Source organism: Tiliqua scincoides, chromosome 1, assembly GCF_035046505.1.
Source record: "Tiliqua scincoides isolate rTilSci1 chromosome 1, rTilSci1.hap2, whole genome shotgun sequence".
In the NCBI taxonomy this organism is placed as follows: Eukaryota; Metazoa; Chordata; class Lepidosauria; order Squamata; family Scincidae; genus Tiliqua; species Tiliqua scincoides.
The window spans coordinates 16,011,475-16,025,222 of NC_089821.1; the positions used below are offsets into that span (position 1 = coordinate 16,011,475).

At 44.2% G+C, this 13,748-nt stretch overlaps 1 protein-coding gene across 1 annotated transcript in view; it reads right to left on the reverse strand.

The window, feature by feature from the left end:
* The window catches only part of LOC136640522 (cytosolic phospholipase A2 epsilon-like), a 41,324-nt gene that overhangs the window by 15,559 nt on the left and 12,017 nt on the right, over nt 1-13,748 (reverse strand). The window contains exons 4-10 of the mRNA XM_066615705.1: nt 12,110-12,150; nt 8,761-8,803; nt 5,443-5,500; nt 3,327-3,496; nt 3,128-3,214; nt 1,454-1,491; nt 317-452 (exon numbers count right to left, since the gene is read on the reverse strand). Coding sequence (XP_066471802.1) covers nt 317-452; nt 1,454-1,491; nt 3,128-3,214; nt 3,327-3,496; nt 5,443-5,500; nt 8,761-8,803; nt 12,110-12,150 — 573 coding nt within the window. The remainder of the gene's footprint in view (nt 1-316; nt 453-1,453; nt 1,492-3,127; nt 3,215-3,326; nt 3,497-5,442; nt 5,501-8,760; nt 8,804-12,109; nt 12,151-13,748) is intronic.

A 13,748-nucleotide genomic window follows, 5' to 3' on the forward strand; every position in this document is an offset into this window, starting at 1 on the left:
AGCCAATTCTAGCCCCTATCCTGCGCTAGATACAGCACAAGCCTCTTGGCTTGCCTGTTCCAGCGCAGGATAGGATTGTGCCCTAAAGCTTTAGGTAACTGATCTGCTAATTTCAACCAGTCACACTTGCAGCTTTGATACATTTTGTGGATTTCCATGGTTGAGTTGAGATGCTCAAACAACTACAATACCCATTACTTAACTGCTTAACCAAATACTTGGGTCTCAAACCTGCTAAGCACTACCTTATTAAGGCAATTATGATAAACAACGTTGATCTTGCAGGGCTCAGCAGGGCCCATTTTGCATCACGCACCTCATGCTCTTGCAGATCCTTTTCTAGTCTAAGAACTTTCTTCAAAGCCCCAGCCACAATGTTCTTCCTTTTGCGCAGGAAATCTTGCTCCTGTGGACAAAGGTCGTACCCCAAGCGCACATCAAGGTTATTCTGACTGGAAAACCAAGAAAGAGAAATACCGGCATGCAGAATGTCATTCAGCAATTTGAATTCTGTTTCAGAAATAACTGAAGCGGTGCATCCTATATTCATTTTCCTGGGAGTAAGCTGCACTGAACACAATGGGATGTACTTCTGGCTTGCACTGTGAGCAATCGGATAGAGACATCTTTTCAACAGTTCTGCGTAACGAACTAATAGTGCATGATAGCATAGGAAGAATAATGCACCATATCATAATATCTTCTTTAAGCAGGAGACATTGTACTGTAATTTGACACAGCATCTCTTTTGAATTATAGACAGCTCTAAACAGACACCATGGAAGTGTGACTGATTACAACTCTTCAGTTATTAGGTGCATCAGTTCTCGCTCTTGCTCTCTTTCTCTCTCCCCCAAATGTATCTTGTTAAATTTAGGCAAACATCCAATGAACACTATTGGTAATGGCAGCAGTTCTCAAAGTGTGTGTCACGATGCCTATAGCTGTTGTGAGGCACTCAATGGGGCACTGCCCAGCAGCGAGACCATGGTGTGTCTCCAAACTGTACCAGGAGGTTCAACACGGTTTGCAAGTCTTCATCATACAAAAACCATGTCATGGGAAAAGCCTTCCCATCCATCCTAACCCTCTCATTGCTATTTTGAGGCTCGCATCTTGCCTCTGACCCTGGAAGTGACTTCATTGCATTACATGTTTTGCATCATCGCCACTTACTTCCAGGTTCTGAGGGCATCCCAGGGTAGGATTGCTCCCTGACACTGTTACAGCACAAGCCTATGCATGTCTACTCTGAAGTAAATCTCACTGAGGTTATTGGAACTTACTCCCAGGTAAATGTGCACAGGATTGTGACTTTGGTTTTCACTAGAAATTCTTTGAACAGACACACACATAGCTGACCTCCATTGGATACATCTCCCCCATAGACAGACAAGGAAAGGAATAGCTCAAAATTATGACCATTACTATCTAAGAAAAAGATATCTCTTACCAGTCTTCCGTCTTCACGTGCAAAGCAAATTTATTATTCTGAAAAGTCCGGAGAAGAAATAAAAGTTTGTGTTAATTGTGTTACTGATGTATTTCACTCTAGAATCCATTGCATATGATCTTCCCTAAGGCCTGTCCAAAGGTGCCTTGATCCATCTAAGGAGATCCACGTACACGGAAAGTTTGTGTGCACATATCTCTTCCTGGATGGAGAAACACAGGTATAAATTACAGCCCAATCTTATTCAACTTTCCAGCACTGATGCAACTGTAATGCAGCCCCAAAGTAACGCTGCTTTGGCACTTGAAAGGTGGTTAGGATTGGTCTGTTAGAATCTGAAATGCAGATTCAGGTATGCCACCAAAGGAAGGTTCGGTATGTACAGCATGTATTGCTTTGAATGGGGTACACATTTGAATAGGGTACAAATGGGGTATGCACCTCTCCAGGCATAATGTCCTGTGCCTTGGCAAATGTTACCACCTTCCTTTGGTATGACTTATTTATTCTGCTGCAGCAGACAAAACAACAAAGTAAATATATAACAAAACAACTGATTAAATATATACACATTTGCATAACCAATTCAGGGTCCAGTCCTACCCAACTTTCCAGTGCCAATGCAGCCATGACAACAGGGCATGCACTGCATTCGGAATTCTAGCAAGGGAAGATCAGCCTGCCTTCAATTTAGTGTCTGTTGCTTCCCAAAGGCAACTGATTGACCATTGTAGGAAACAGGATGCTGGAGTAGATGGCAGTGGTGATCCTGCCCTCTGTGCCACCTAGGACCAGGATTGCAAAATGCCCCCCCCCCCACTGGTTGTGTCTGGAGGCCTCCTGAGAGCCAGAAAGACTGTGCGTGGCCTCCCCAGTCCTCAGAAGGTCTTGTAAGGCCTACAGTATGCCTTAACATGTCACATCTGGGCAGGAGGTCTGGTCTAGAGGGTTGAGCCTCTGTTTGCCTGAAGATAACATCCACAAGGTCGCCAGTTCGAGGCCACCGGCACTGTGCGACCTTGAAGCAGCTGACAAGCTGAGCAGAGTTATTCCATCTGCTCTGAGCGTGGGAGGATGGAGGCCAGGATGGAGGTCAGATCAGAACGAAACATCTGAATTGTTGTAGCTCTTGAAAGATAGTCTTCTTTCAATCGTAAAAATCCCTACGGGGATTTAAATTAGCCTGCCTATGTAAACCGCCTTGAATAAAGTCTGAGGAAAAATCTGAGGACCTAGAAAAGGCGGTATATAAATACCTGTATTATTATTATTATTATTATTATTATTATTATTATTATTATTATTATTATTATTATTATTATTATTATTATTATTATTATTATTCAGTGGGGGGGAGGGTGGGCAATCATGGAAGCTTCCTCAAGGTTAAGGGAACATTTATTCACTTACCTCAGGGCTGGATTGCGGCTGCATTGGTGCCAGAAAGTTGGATCAGACTGGGCCCGCAGACTGCCAAATCTGCTTTACAATGGTGAACATCATAAATGGTGTATATACAGCATTGTCCAAATCATTACTACCACAGTCACAGTGACAAATCTTCCTTCATTGGCCCTTGTTCTACAGATGATGGGTGAAAACCATTTAGGCCATTTCTCTTCCAGTTGAAGCAGTCCAAAGGCAGTGCAGAAAACGACACCAGGATTTTCTTACCTCTGCTAGTGTTATTTTCTTGCTGTTCGGAAGTGAATTGATTTCCACATTTAGGGATCCTTCTTCTTGATTATGGGAACATGGGCCCTAAAACAATAAATATTGTTTCCTTGTAATAGAAAGAGTGAAAGTTGACACCTCTGTGAAGATATGAGTACATTTTTACAGTTGATGTTAAGAAGGCTGATGAACAACTTACAAAAACATAATCGAGACCCTTCTTTGGTAGTTTTACTTCCAGAATTGGGTGTTTATATTTGGCATAGTGGAATATAGATTGACACAAGGGTCTAACACAATTGTCAGAGTCAAAATCAAACTCCTGGTGTGCTTCATGGGATCCTTTCACCATCAGGGATAGTCCTTTCTCTAAAAGAAAGAAGGGGTAAGTGAACACAAAATATTTATTTAAAATAATTATATCACCCTTTAAAAAACATTCTTTACAAGGATCATCACTAAAGAACTAGAAGTACTAGTGGTGATAAATGCCCTGGTTTTTTTTTTTTCTGGAACATCCCACCCCCTTGGGGCTACTAGTCTGGCTTGGCCAAAGACTGCAGAGGTTGGAGGCCCTTTCAGATGACTTCAAAGGGCGAGAAACCCTAAGCAACTACCTAGTTCCCTCTGCTGAGCATTGCTAGTGACTGCATCTAATTTGGTCCAGCAGTCTTCTGGGTCCATCCAGTCAAACGCAGGTATTTTTCATTGTTTGCTTATTGCACCGTTTCTGTCCCCCATTTCTATTTTGTTTAATCTATGTTTGGGTGGATTTTAACAGACCAGGTAAAATCTGGATTACGTATATGAGTTATAACCAGTTTATTAAAATCCATGCCAAAAAACAAAATGGGAAAGGAGGGTAGAAACTGTACAATAACCGGTTACTGACTGTACGGTAACTGCTAATATATTGACTCCCTACCTGCCTTAGTCCATGTTCGTGCCTAATTCTGTGGTTGTCCTGTCTGTTTGCCTGCATGTGCTACTGCAATTTGATTTAAAACCAGAACCTCTGGGTATTGGCTTCTCCTGTGAGGGGAGGCTTTTCCCAGACAACTGCTCCTGCCTGGTTTTCTTATGGGCCAATCTCTCCAAACTCCCCACGCAGTGATGTGGCTGTGTCAATGTGGCAACTGCCGAATCCTGGGGAGCAGTTTTGGCCTTGGAAGGGCTCCCCAGTGGAAAAGAACGTTTGTTCCCTTCCCTCAGAGTAAACCCCTGCCAGTCCGGTGGGTCTACTCGGGCCTCACCAGCAATAATTATGCAAGTTCGTGTTGACTCATGAAGGCGGATCAGGCCTGAGAAAGGGGTGAGGATTCAGTGGCTGCTGCCGCTACTGAAGCTGCTCCCTTTGCCCCCTTTGCAGGCTATCCACCCCCTTTTCCAGTCACCTCCCTGTTCCGTCCACCCCATCCCACCTTCCCCATCATCCTACCTCTGTTGGCAGGCCTCCTCCAGTGGCACTGGCACATGTGAGGAGACTTCTGCTGGTGCTCTCCGTGTGCTGCTGGAAGGCTTTTTGTGACTGCTGTAAGGCAGTTTACACTGGCAGAACAAGGGGCAGCCTCATAGGACTGGGCTGTAAGCCTAGGATGGTGGAAGCAGATAGATCTACTGGGACCTACCCCCACACACACATTCAGCTGCTGACCCACTAAATCTAGGAAATTAAAGACAGAAAGGGGTGTACTGGGTGCTAACTCCAAGATACTATTCCCCGGGCAGCCCAATCCTATGCTTCTTGGTGCTTGGAGGAACAGCGGCACCAAAATAGTGACTGCTGTATCCTGTGGGTGCTGGGAAGCCGCCAAAGGTCTCCTCAGGGGAAAGGGGCATTCATTCTCTTCCCCCATGTAATGGAGAAGCCCTGCAATGGGACTTCTCAAGTCTGTGCCAGCTATTTTGCTAGTGTAGACTGTAGTAGTGTACACCAGCTATTTTGCTAGTGTAGTGTAGAATCTCCATGTTGGGCTTTTCAGCCCAACTCGGAGGATAGGATCTGGCGGACGCCTCTGCCAATCCCACTTCCTTGGCCCCTCCCCCATTTCTGCCTTCCCCCACCCCCGCCCTGAACAGCCACCTGGTCAACCAACATCAGCTGGTGGTTTCACTCATCTCCAGCTGGCTTCCTTACGGTGCTGGCCCAGTGCTGGCGCTCCTTCCTCCCATGGTGCCATAAACATGCTTTACCGCACATTGACCTGGCACTGGAATTTAGCACTGGCACTATGGCCCAATAGGACTAGATGCTTAGTCAGCCTCCAGCTATTCCTTGATAACAGCGTATCCATTTATTGAAATAATAATCTTACTCATTTTTTTTGCCTTTTTCTTCTGCACTTCAAAATTCAAACAGCAAATTTGGCGAGACTAAAGAAGACAAGAAACCACAATCAAAAGTTAAGAATCTAATCCAAATCCTGTGTTATCGTTCTCTGCACTACCTGAACTGGATATAGCCCAGTTTTGCTCAGGTAGTAAAAGATATTATCTGTAAAACCAAGTTGTTGAATGCAATAACTTCTTGGCCTAATCCTGCAGTTTTCAAATTCTCCAGGAGTTTTTCCTCCAGAAACATGTCCAATCCCCTTTTAAAGGCATCCAGGCCAGATGCTGTCAGCACATCATGTGGCAAGGAGTTCCACAGACCGACCACACGCTGAGTAAAGAAATATTTTCTTTTGTCTGTCCTAACTCTCCCAACACTCAATTTTAGTGGATGTCCCCTGGTTCTGGAGTTATGTGAGAGTGTAAAGAGCATCTCTCTATCCACTTTATCCTTCCCATGCATAATTTTGTATGTCTCAATCATGTCCTCCCTCAGGCGTCTCCTTTCTAGACTGAAGAGGCCCAAACACCGTAGCCTTTCCTCATAAGGAAGGTGCCCCAGCCCAGGAATCATCTTAGTCGCTCTCTTTTGCACCTTTTCCATTTCCACTATATCCTTTTTGAGATGTGGCGACCAGAACTGGACACAATACTCCACGTGTGGCCTTACCATCGATTTGTACAACGGCATTATAATATTAGCCGTTTCGTTCTCAATACCTTTTCTAATGATCCCAAGCATAGAATTGGCCTTCTTCACTCCCGCCACACATTGGGTCGACACTTCATCGACCTGTCCACCACCACCCCAAGATCTCTCTCCTGATCTGTCACAGACAGCTCAGAACCCATCAGCCTATATCTAAAGTTTTGATTTTTTGCCCCAATGTGCATGACTTTACACTTACTTACATTGAAGCGCATCTGCCATTTTGCTGCCCATTCTGCCAATCGTGCCACTCAGCGGGGGATCCTACCAGTCCCCGCAGCATCATCCTGGGGGTGCGGGGAGCCCTGTGTGACTGCCTACAGGGCTCCCCAGCTGGTTCAAAGTGAAAGTAGAATGACTGCGCTCCATTTCCAGTTTTGCCCCTGAATGGGGCAGAGGCCAGGGCTTCAGGCTGGGGTGTCGGAATGCCCCAGTCTGATAACCTCTGGCCAAATCTGTACTGAAAAATTAAGAGTTCTATAAACATGCTATATGCTCTTTTAAAACAGTATTTTTTAAGAGTACATATTTTAGATTCTAGATGAAAAAAGAACAGAAAGAAGGAAGGGAACACCCTGAGACTTGCTCATAATGTTTAGTGGATTGCTTATATTTCAGAAGCTCCATCCATCAAAACTAGAAACTGTATTATGAATTGAATTTGCCTAGATTTTTCATTATTCTGAGTGTAAGTTTACAAGTGCAGAGTGGAAAAGAATAAACGCCACATGAATGATAACTCACAATATACATCCCAGTTTCATTAGATAAATAGATATGTCCTCTACCTTTATATTGCCAAATTAGTGACTGTTTTTCAGCTTCACAGTAATCAATAATTGGCACATTCCTATGCATGTCTACTCAGAAGTAAGCCTTGTGTTCAGTGGTGCTTACCTTCAGGTAGTATGTATAGGAGCGCAGCTTCAAAAAGTTAAAATGATGTCACTAAGGACCAAATATCAAGAGCTTTCAAATCATATCAAAGTCCACAATTCAACATATCTTTTGTGAGAGAGGGATGGAATATACACAGCATGGTTACTGTATGGGGAGAAACTTGTAAACTACTAATTCTTTCTTATGCCTGAAAGATCCTACCAGATGTACAAAGAAAGAACTAGATAAATATCAAAATTAAAAATATGCAGAACACCCACAAAAACTGTTATCCATGGCTCAAAAGATGTTTCTTTGTTCTGTTTTGAAACAGAATGGAGAAGAAAGTACTTTGGAGAGGCTTACAGAGCAAACCTAGGCATGTCTACCCAGGCGTAAGACCTCTTGAGTTCAGTGGAACATATTCTCAACTAAATATTTATAGAATTCTAGCACTAGTTCTCCTACAGTGCAATCCAATGCATATCTACTTAGAAATAATCACCATTAAATTTAACAAGGCTTACTCCTTAGAAAGCATATGCAAGATTGCAGTTTTAGTTTCTGCATGGAATCGTGATATGTCTACAGGAAATGGAACTGCTCATAAGAAAATTCTAAAAGGCTGTTCAATTATTCATCCCATCCCTACAGAGAACATGTCAGGGTAAAATGTGACCATGTTCATTGGCCATGCCTACTAACCACAGAGTGTGTGTTGGCCGCATCCGCTGCTAGTCATATATCAGTCATTAATTGGAAAGGGTTGTAGAGGACACACCCTGATTGGGGGGGGGAATGACCAACAGGAAATGGTCCAATTTCTGCTCTCCTCACATGGAAGGGATATGAATGATCAGCTTTAAAGCCTTAGAAACACCTAATGCAGAAAGTAGGGTGGAAACCTAGTTATGAAAGTGATAAAATTTAATCATTTGTATTCCTGTATTAATTTGTCCAACGATTGTTATGGTTACTTCACTTGTGGCTTCAGACAATTATGTATCCTGTGTAGGAGACAAATGAGATGGTTCAATAGTTTCATTTTGTACTCACAGCTATTTCTGCCAGCTCATAGCATGTGGTGCTACTGATGGAGCATGTGCTGCATGCTGATGGAGGGGAAATGGACAACCCAGAGAAATAAGTAAAAAAAACATTTTTTATTTACCTCCACGTAGGTGCCTGGTCTCCAATGGTACAACTACAATGGGCCTCCTTAGACCTATGCCAGCTATTTAGCTGGTGTAGGTCTTAGGAGAGTTAGGAGGCATGCTGGGCTGGGTAAAGGGGGACAGGATCTTAGTGTGTGCTGCTGCCACTGAGGTCCTCCCCCTCCCTCCCCTTCCTGCCCCTGCTCACCCGGCTCCCTCCCATGATCCTCCCCTGCTTTACCCCTTGCTAACTTGCCAGTGGCAGCACATGACAGAGGAAGTTCAGAGCAGGGAGGCCTATGCGTGGTCTCTTTCTGTTTGCCCTGGTAGCTATGGCCCACAGAATGGCAGAGCAACTCTCGCACCATCTTTCTGAACTTGTACTGATGGGTTGTGAGATCCATCAGCAAAAACTCTGGACAGGATTGGGTTGTCATTCCATTTCCCCTCTCTTGCAAAATGTAAAATGCTAGTTGCTGACTCATAGAATTTATAAGCTCTCAATTTAGATGACACTAGGTACCAGAAGTGTAAGAAAGCATATCGGAAATGAACTTTACCAGGAGAACTCCATTGGTCATGATGGTTTCAGGAGCACTTGAACTAAAAACAAATAGAATACAGATTGAGTCTCCTTAGTCAGGAGGGTTCCATTCCCAGAACTCATGTGGGTGGCAAAAACTGCATTAAAGCAAATCCATTTAAAAAACAATGTCCCTTTGCTAAGCGATTTAAAAACTGCCTTGCTGACCTTTGTGAAGTAAGACAGAGTCATTAGGCAGACAATCCATCAATCAGTCTCCTTCTAGGCACTTAGAAAGGCTTCAAGAAACCCCTCCCTTCACCCAGAGCAAAAAGAATGCAAAGTGATTATCGTTCTTTCATGTGCTCTGGGGGGGGGGGGAGGGTCACTTGCCTTGAAGTGAAGCTGTTCTAAGTGCTTGGAGAGAGAATGATGGATTGTCAGCATTAACCTCTCTCGCATTAATGAGGCTTTTGTTAAATGACTTTTCCCCCTTTAATTTAAAGGGCCCTTCTCATCACATTGATAATAATAATAATAACAGGTATTTATATACCGCCTTTCTTGGTCTTTATTCAAGACTTTATTCAAGGCGGTTTACATAGGCAGGCTTTATTTAAATCCCTTATTAAATAGGGATTTTTACAATTTGAAAGGAGGTTCTTTCTTTCAAGAACCACTACATTCAGGTGTTTCACTCAGATCTGGTTTCACATTCTGGCCTCCATCCTCCCACGCTCAGAGCAGATGGAATAGCTCGGCTTCAGCTTGTCAGCTGCTTCAAGGTCGCACGGTGCCGGTGGCCTCGAACTGGCGACCTTGTGGATGTTATCTTCAGGCAGACGGAGGCTCTACCCTCTAGACCAGACCTCCTGCCCATGATAAAACCATGAGTGAAAAAATCCACGGATAATTAGGTTATACCTGTATAGTATATGCCTTTTAAGATGCATAAACATAACACAGTAAGAGATTACTGTAACTTTTTCATGGGCTTTCTGATCAGAGTTTCAGGGCCACTTCTGGAAATGTTGAGAAAGACATCAACCAGTTAGTTTGGGAAATCTAAAAGATAAGCCTTCTTGTATTTGACAAGTGCAGTCCTGAAGTATTTATTTACACTAAGAATGTTCATGCTTCTTTTCATTGAGAAGAGGTCCCACAAAGCAGTGCACAATATAATAAAATGGCTCTCTAAACCAAATGTAAGCAGTAAAGACAAAACATTAAACATCAATTTGTTCCTCCCTTTGTCATTGGAAAAGGTTTATGGTGTCTGCCAAACTCTCACAATTAAATCCATTTCATGGATCAACATTCTGAGTGTCTAGGAGCAGCACTGCCTCCCCCAGTCTTTCACCCATCAGCTCCCCCCCCCCCAGGAGTCAACCACCCTCCCATACGTAGCCATTGAGCACACTACTCAATGCGGTGATGCAGGTAACCAAATAGTACACGATCAACTAGCCTGCATTCAATTTCACTGCCAGTGCTTCAGCCATGGAGAAAGCCACAGTCAGATCCTGTAACTACTTACACCTCTACAGGGGCTTCTAATGCAGGCTTCCTGGTTGCTTGGGGCAATAAGAGCACTGGGAAGCGGGCTTTGAATTGAAAAATGAGTGGACCAACACATTCCCATAAGGCAGGCTTCAGGACAAAAGCTTCAGCCATGCCAGTATTGATGCTCTAGTGATGGTATACAAGACTGAGGACTCTGCCTCGAAAGTCACTGGGAGCAATTCAGGGAAGCTGTCTTGCAAGAGGAGAAAGAGGACACAGCAAGTGGTGTATAACTCTCTCTGCTCTCATAAGAGCATGCTGGATCAGGTCAAGAGTCCATCTAATCCAGCTTCCTGTATCTCACAGTGGCCCATCAGATTGCTGTAGGAAGCACTCAAGATACCTGTATCTTAATGCTACTCCCTTGTGTTCAGCATTCTTGAAAAGACTGGGTGATGTTGATTTAGAGATTCTGTGATACCTTAGCATTTGACAGCATTGGGCAGGAGGGTTGGTCTAGAGGGTAGAGCCTCCATTTGCCTGAAGATAATATCCACAAGGTCACCAGTTCGAGGCCACCGGCACCATGCGACCTTGAAGCAGCTGACAAGCTGAGCCAAGTTATTCCATCTGCTCTGAGCGTGGGAGGTTGGAGGCCAGAACATGAAACCAGATCAAGAAAGAAACATCTTGAATGTTGTGGTTCTTGAAAGATAGAACCTTCTTTCAATTGTAAAAATCCCTATGGGGATTTAAATCGCCTGAATATGTAAACCGCCTTGAATAAAGTCTTGAACAAAGACCAAGAAAGGCGGTATATAAATACCTGTATTATTATTATTATTATCAGTGCTTTTTTGTGAAAAAAAAGGTGCAGGAACTCACAACTTGTTAATCTTTTATTAATTTATTTATTTATAAACCATTTTTTATTGGAGAAATAAAATATTTTTATGTGCTTCCCCCCTAAAGATGAACTTACTTCTGAGTAGACATGCATAGGATTGGGCTGTCAATCTCCACATCCCCTTCCCCCTAGCTGTTTTTTCTACACATGGGGAAAAATACTATACAGGTGCACTTGTAGCATGTAGTATGTAGTGTGGCACTACTTCGAGGAGAGGAAGCAGTGAATGGATTCCAAAAAATGGCTTACATGAGTTTCATGTAGTAAAATTACTCTAAGCAACTGTGGGAGTAAGAACAAAAAAGGAATTCTTACACGAGAGGGGTCCTTAGGTGCACATAGAAACAGCTACGTTTGCAAACAAGCGATTAAATATGGTTTAATTCAGGTATCAGAATACTGTGTCTTTGGGAAGGTGCTTGGCATGCAATTGTATCTTCTCTGCTGCCCTGAGAAGCTGCTGTGCATTGCTGGAGAGGAGCTGCAAACGCTGGCTGGCTGAGGGCATGCTTGTGGGGGAAGGACGAGGAAGATCTCTGGCAAGGCTGGACAGCACGTTGTACACACGTAGAAACCCTTTTCACCTGCCCTTAGCATGTGAAAATGGGTGCAGATATATATCTCTGCCAGGATTAAGAGCCCAGTCCTAGGTATGTCTACTCTGAAGTAAGTCTTGTTCTAGTCAATGGAGCTTACTCCCAGGAAAGTGCCTAGGATTGCAGCATAAGAGCCCAATCCTATGCATGTCTACTCAGAAGTCCACTTTAGTGAATGGGGCTTACTGTGGATAGGATGGCAGCCTTAGAGTCCAATCCTGTGCCTGTCTATTCTGCCTCTGTTTTGCTCCCCGCCCTCCTGGAATGCCTCCGAAAGGGAGGGGCCCCTGCAAAAAGGTGCCGGAACTCCGTCCCCCCGCGTTCCATTAGAAAAAAAGCCCTGATTATTATTATTATTATTATTATTTGACGTTACTCACCTGTTATGTAACTGGAACTCTACCTCCAACTCCTCATGATACTGAAATGAAAGAAAGTTCAGAAGTTGACGCCCCTTTACCAAAGGATTTGGAACATCCGAATACAAAGCATTGCTCTTTATTACTGCTCTGCAAAATATGAGACTGAAGTCTATGAAGGTACATCAGGTTGCACATGCCACATACTCATCTTTGCTGTCATGGCAAAAATGAACTGGAATGGGAAATTAGAAGTAGAAATGAATGAATAGGGGAAAAGACAGGATTTCTTTTCTTTACCCCAAAACAGCCAACCTTTCTGCTGACAATGTTTTCCAAGTCATTAGCTTATTCAATGCAATCTGGATTCATTCAAATACGGAGCACCTGCCACAGATTTCACTGTAAAGAGGTTATAGAAATGAATTGCTTTGGTCTAAAGCAGGGGTGCCCAAACCCCGGCCCTGGGGCCACTTGCGGCCCTCAAGGACTCCCAATCTGGCCCTCAGGGAGCCCCCAGTCTCCAATGATACTCTGGCCCTTTGGAGACCTGCTGGAGCCCGTGCTGGCCTGATGCAACTGCTCTCAGTGTGACAACCAACTGTGCCCAGTCACTGGAGGAGAGATCATCGTACCCAGAGCGTGGGAGTTGCCAATTGCTTTTCTCCTGATTCAAGCCCCTTGGTGCTGCCTTGTGCTAATGAGTTAAGGTCTGCAGCTGACTCTCTTGGAAATGCTTTGCTTCACTTGAAGTCTTCACTGCACAAGCCACAGGCTTTTGCTTTCTCCCAGCCAGTTAATTCAACAATTGGCTGTTCAACTGGTGCAGCTTCTAATAGCAAATGGCAGGTCCAGCCTTCTGGCACTGGCACCGAACCTCAAGCACCAGACCAGGCACATTCTTCGTTGATTTCTGAGATGATGGGAGCTCAGTCACCCTCTGTCTGCATACCCCCCCTAACTGGAGCAGATGAGTCTATGGATAGCTCTCCTTCTGAAGCCTTTAAGCCTGTGCTGATGAATGAATCAGCCAGTGAGGTGGACTATCTCAATGGAGTGGGTTTGCAGTGCCATTCAACTAACACGGAGGAGGTCCTGCATCATGTTGTGGCTATCCAACAATTGCCTAGAGACTCAGCCCAGGTCTTGTCATCTTCCCCAAGCTCATCACAGCCTAATATGAACTCCTTATCTAAAGCCCTGGATGGGGTACCATCAGGGGCAACATCTGCTGCTCCCTGCGATGAGGAATTGGAATCAGCTCTTGTGTCCTGTAAAGCTTTGCCAAAGATTCCTGGCTCCCACCTACCCTCCAGGTTCCTTGGGGACATAGAAGTGAATGACCAAAATTCAGGTTCAGCTAACGCAATTACTACTGCCCTCCCAATGCATTTACCTACTGACGACCATTCACTCATTGCAAGGGCGCTCCCAGCCCCCAAAGGCCCCTTGTCAACGGAACAAGGCCCTAGGGCAGATCCTCCTGCATTGTTGGCTAAAGATCTGATAATGGAATTACAGCTGGAGGGGGATGACATTGTGGAGGGTGCCATCAGCGCCTTTAAGGAACTCACAAGACCAGAACAAATAAATATTATCAGATCCCTGGACAGGGTTAAAGCAGAACTTCTCAATTATAATACGGAAACTTCGACCTATG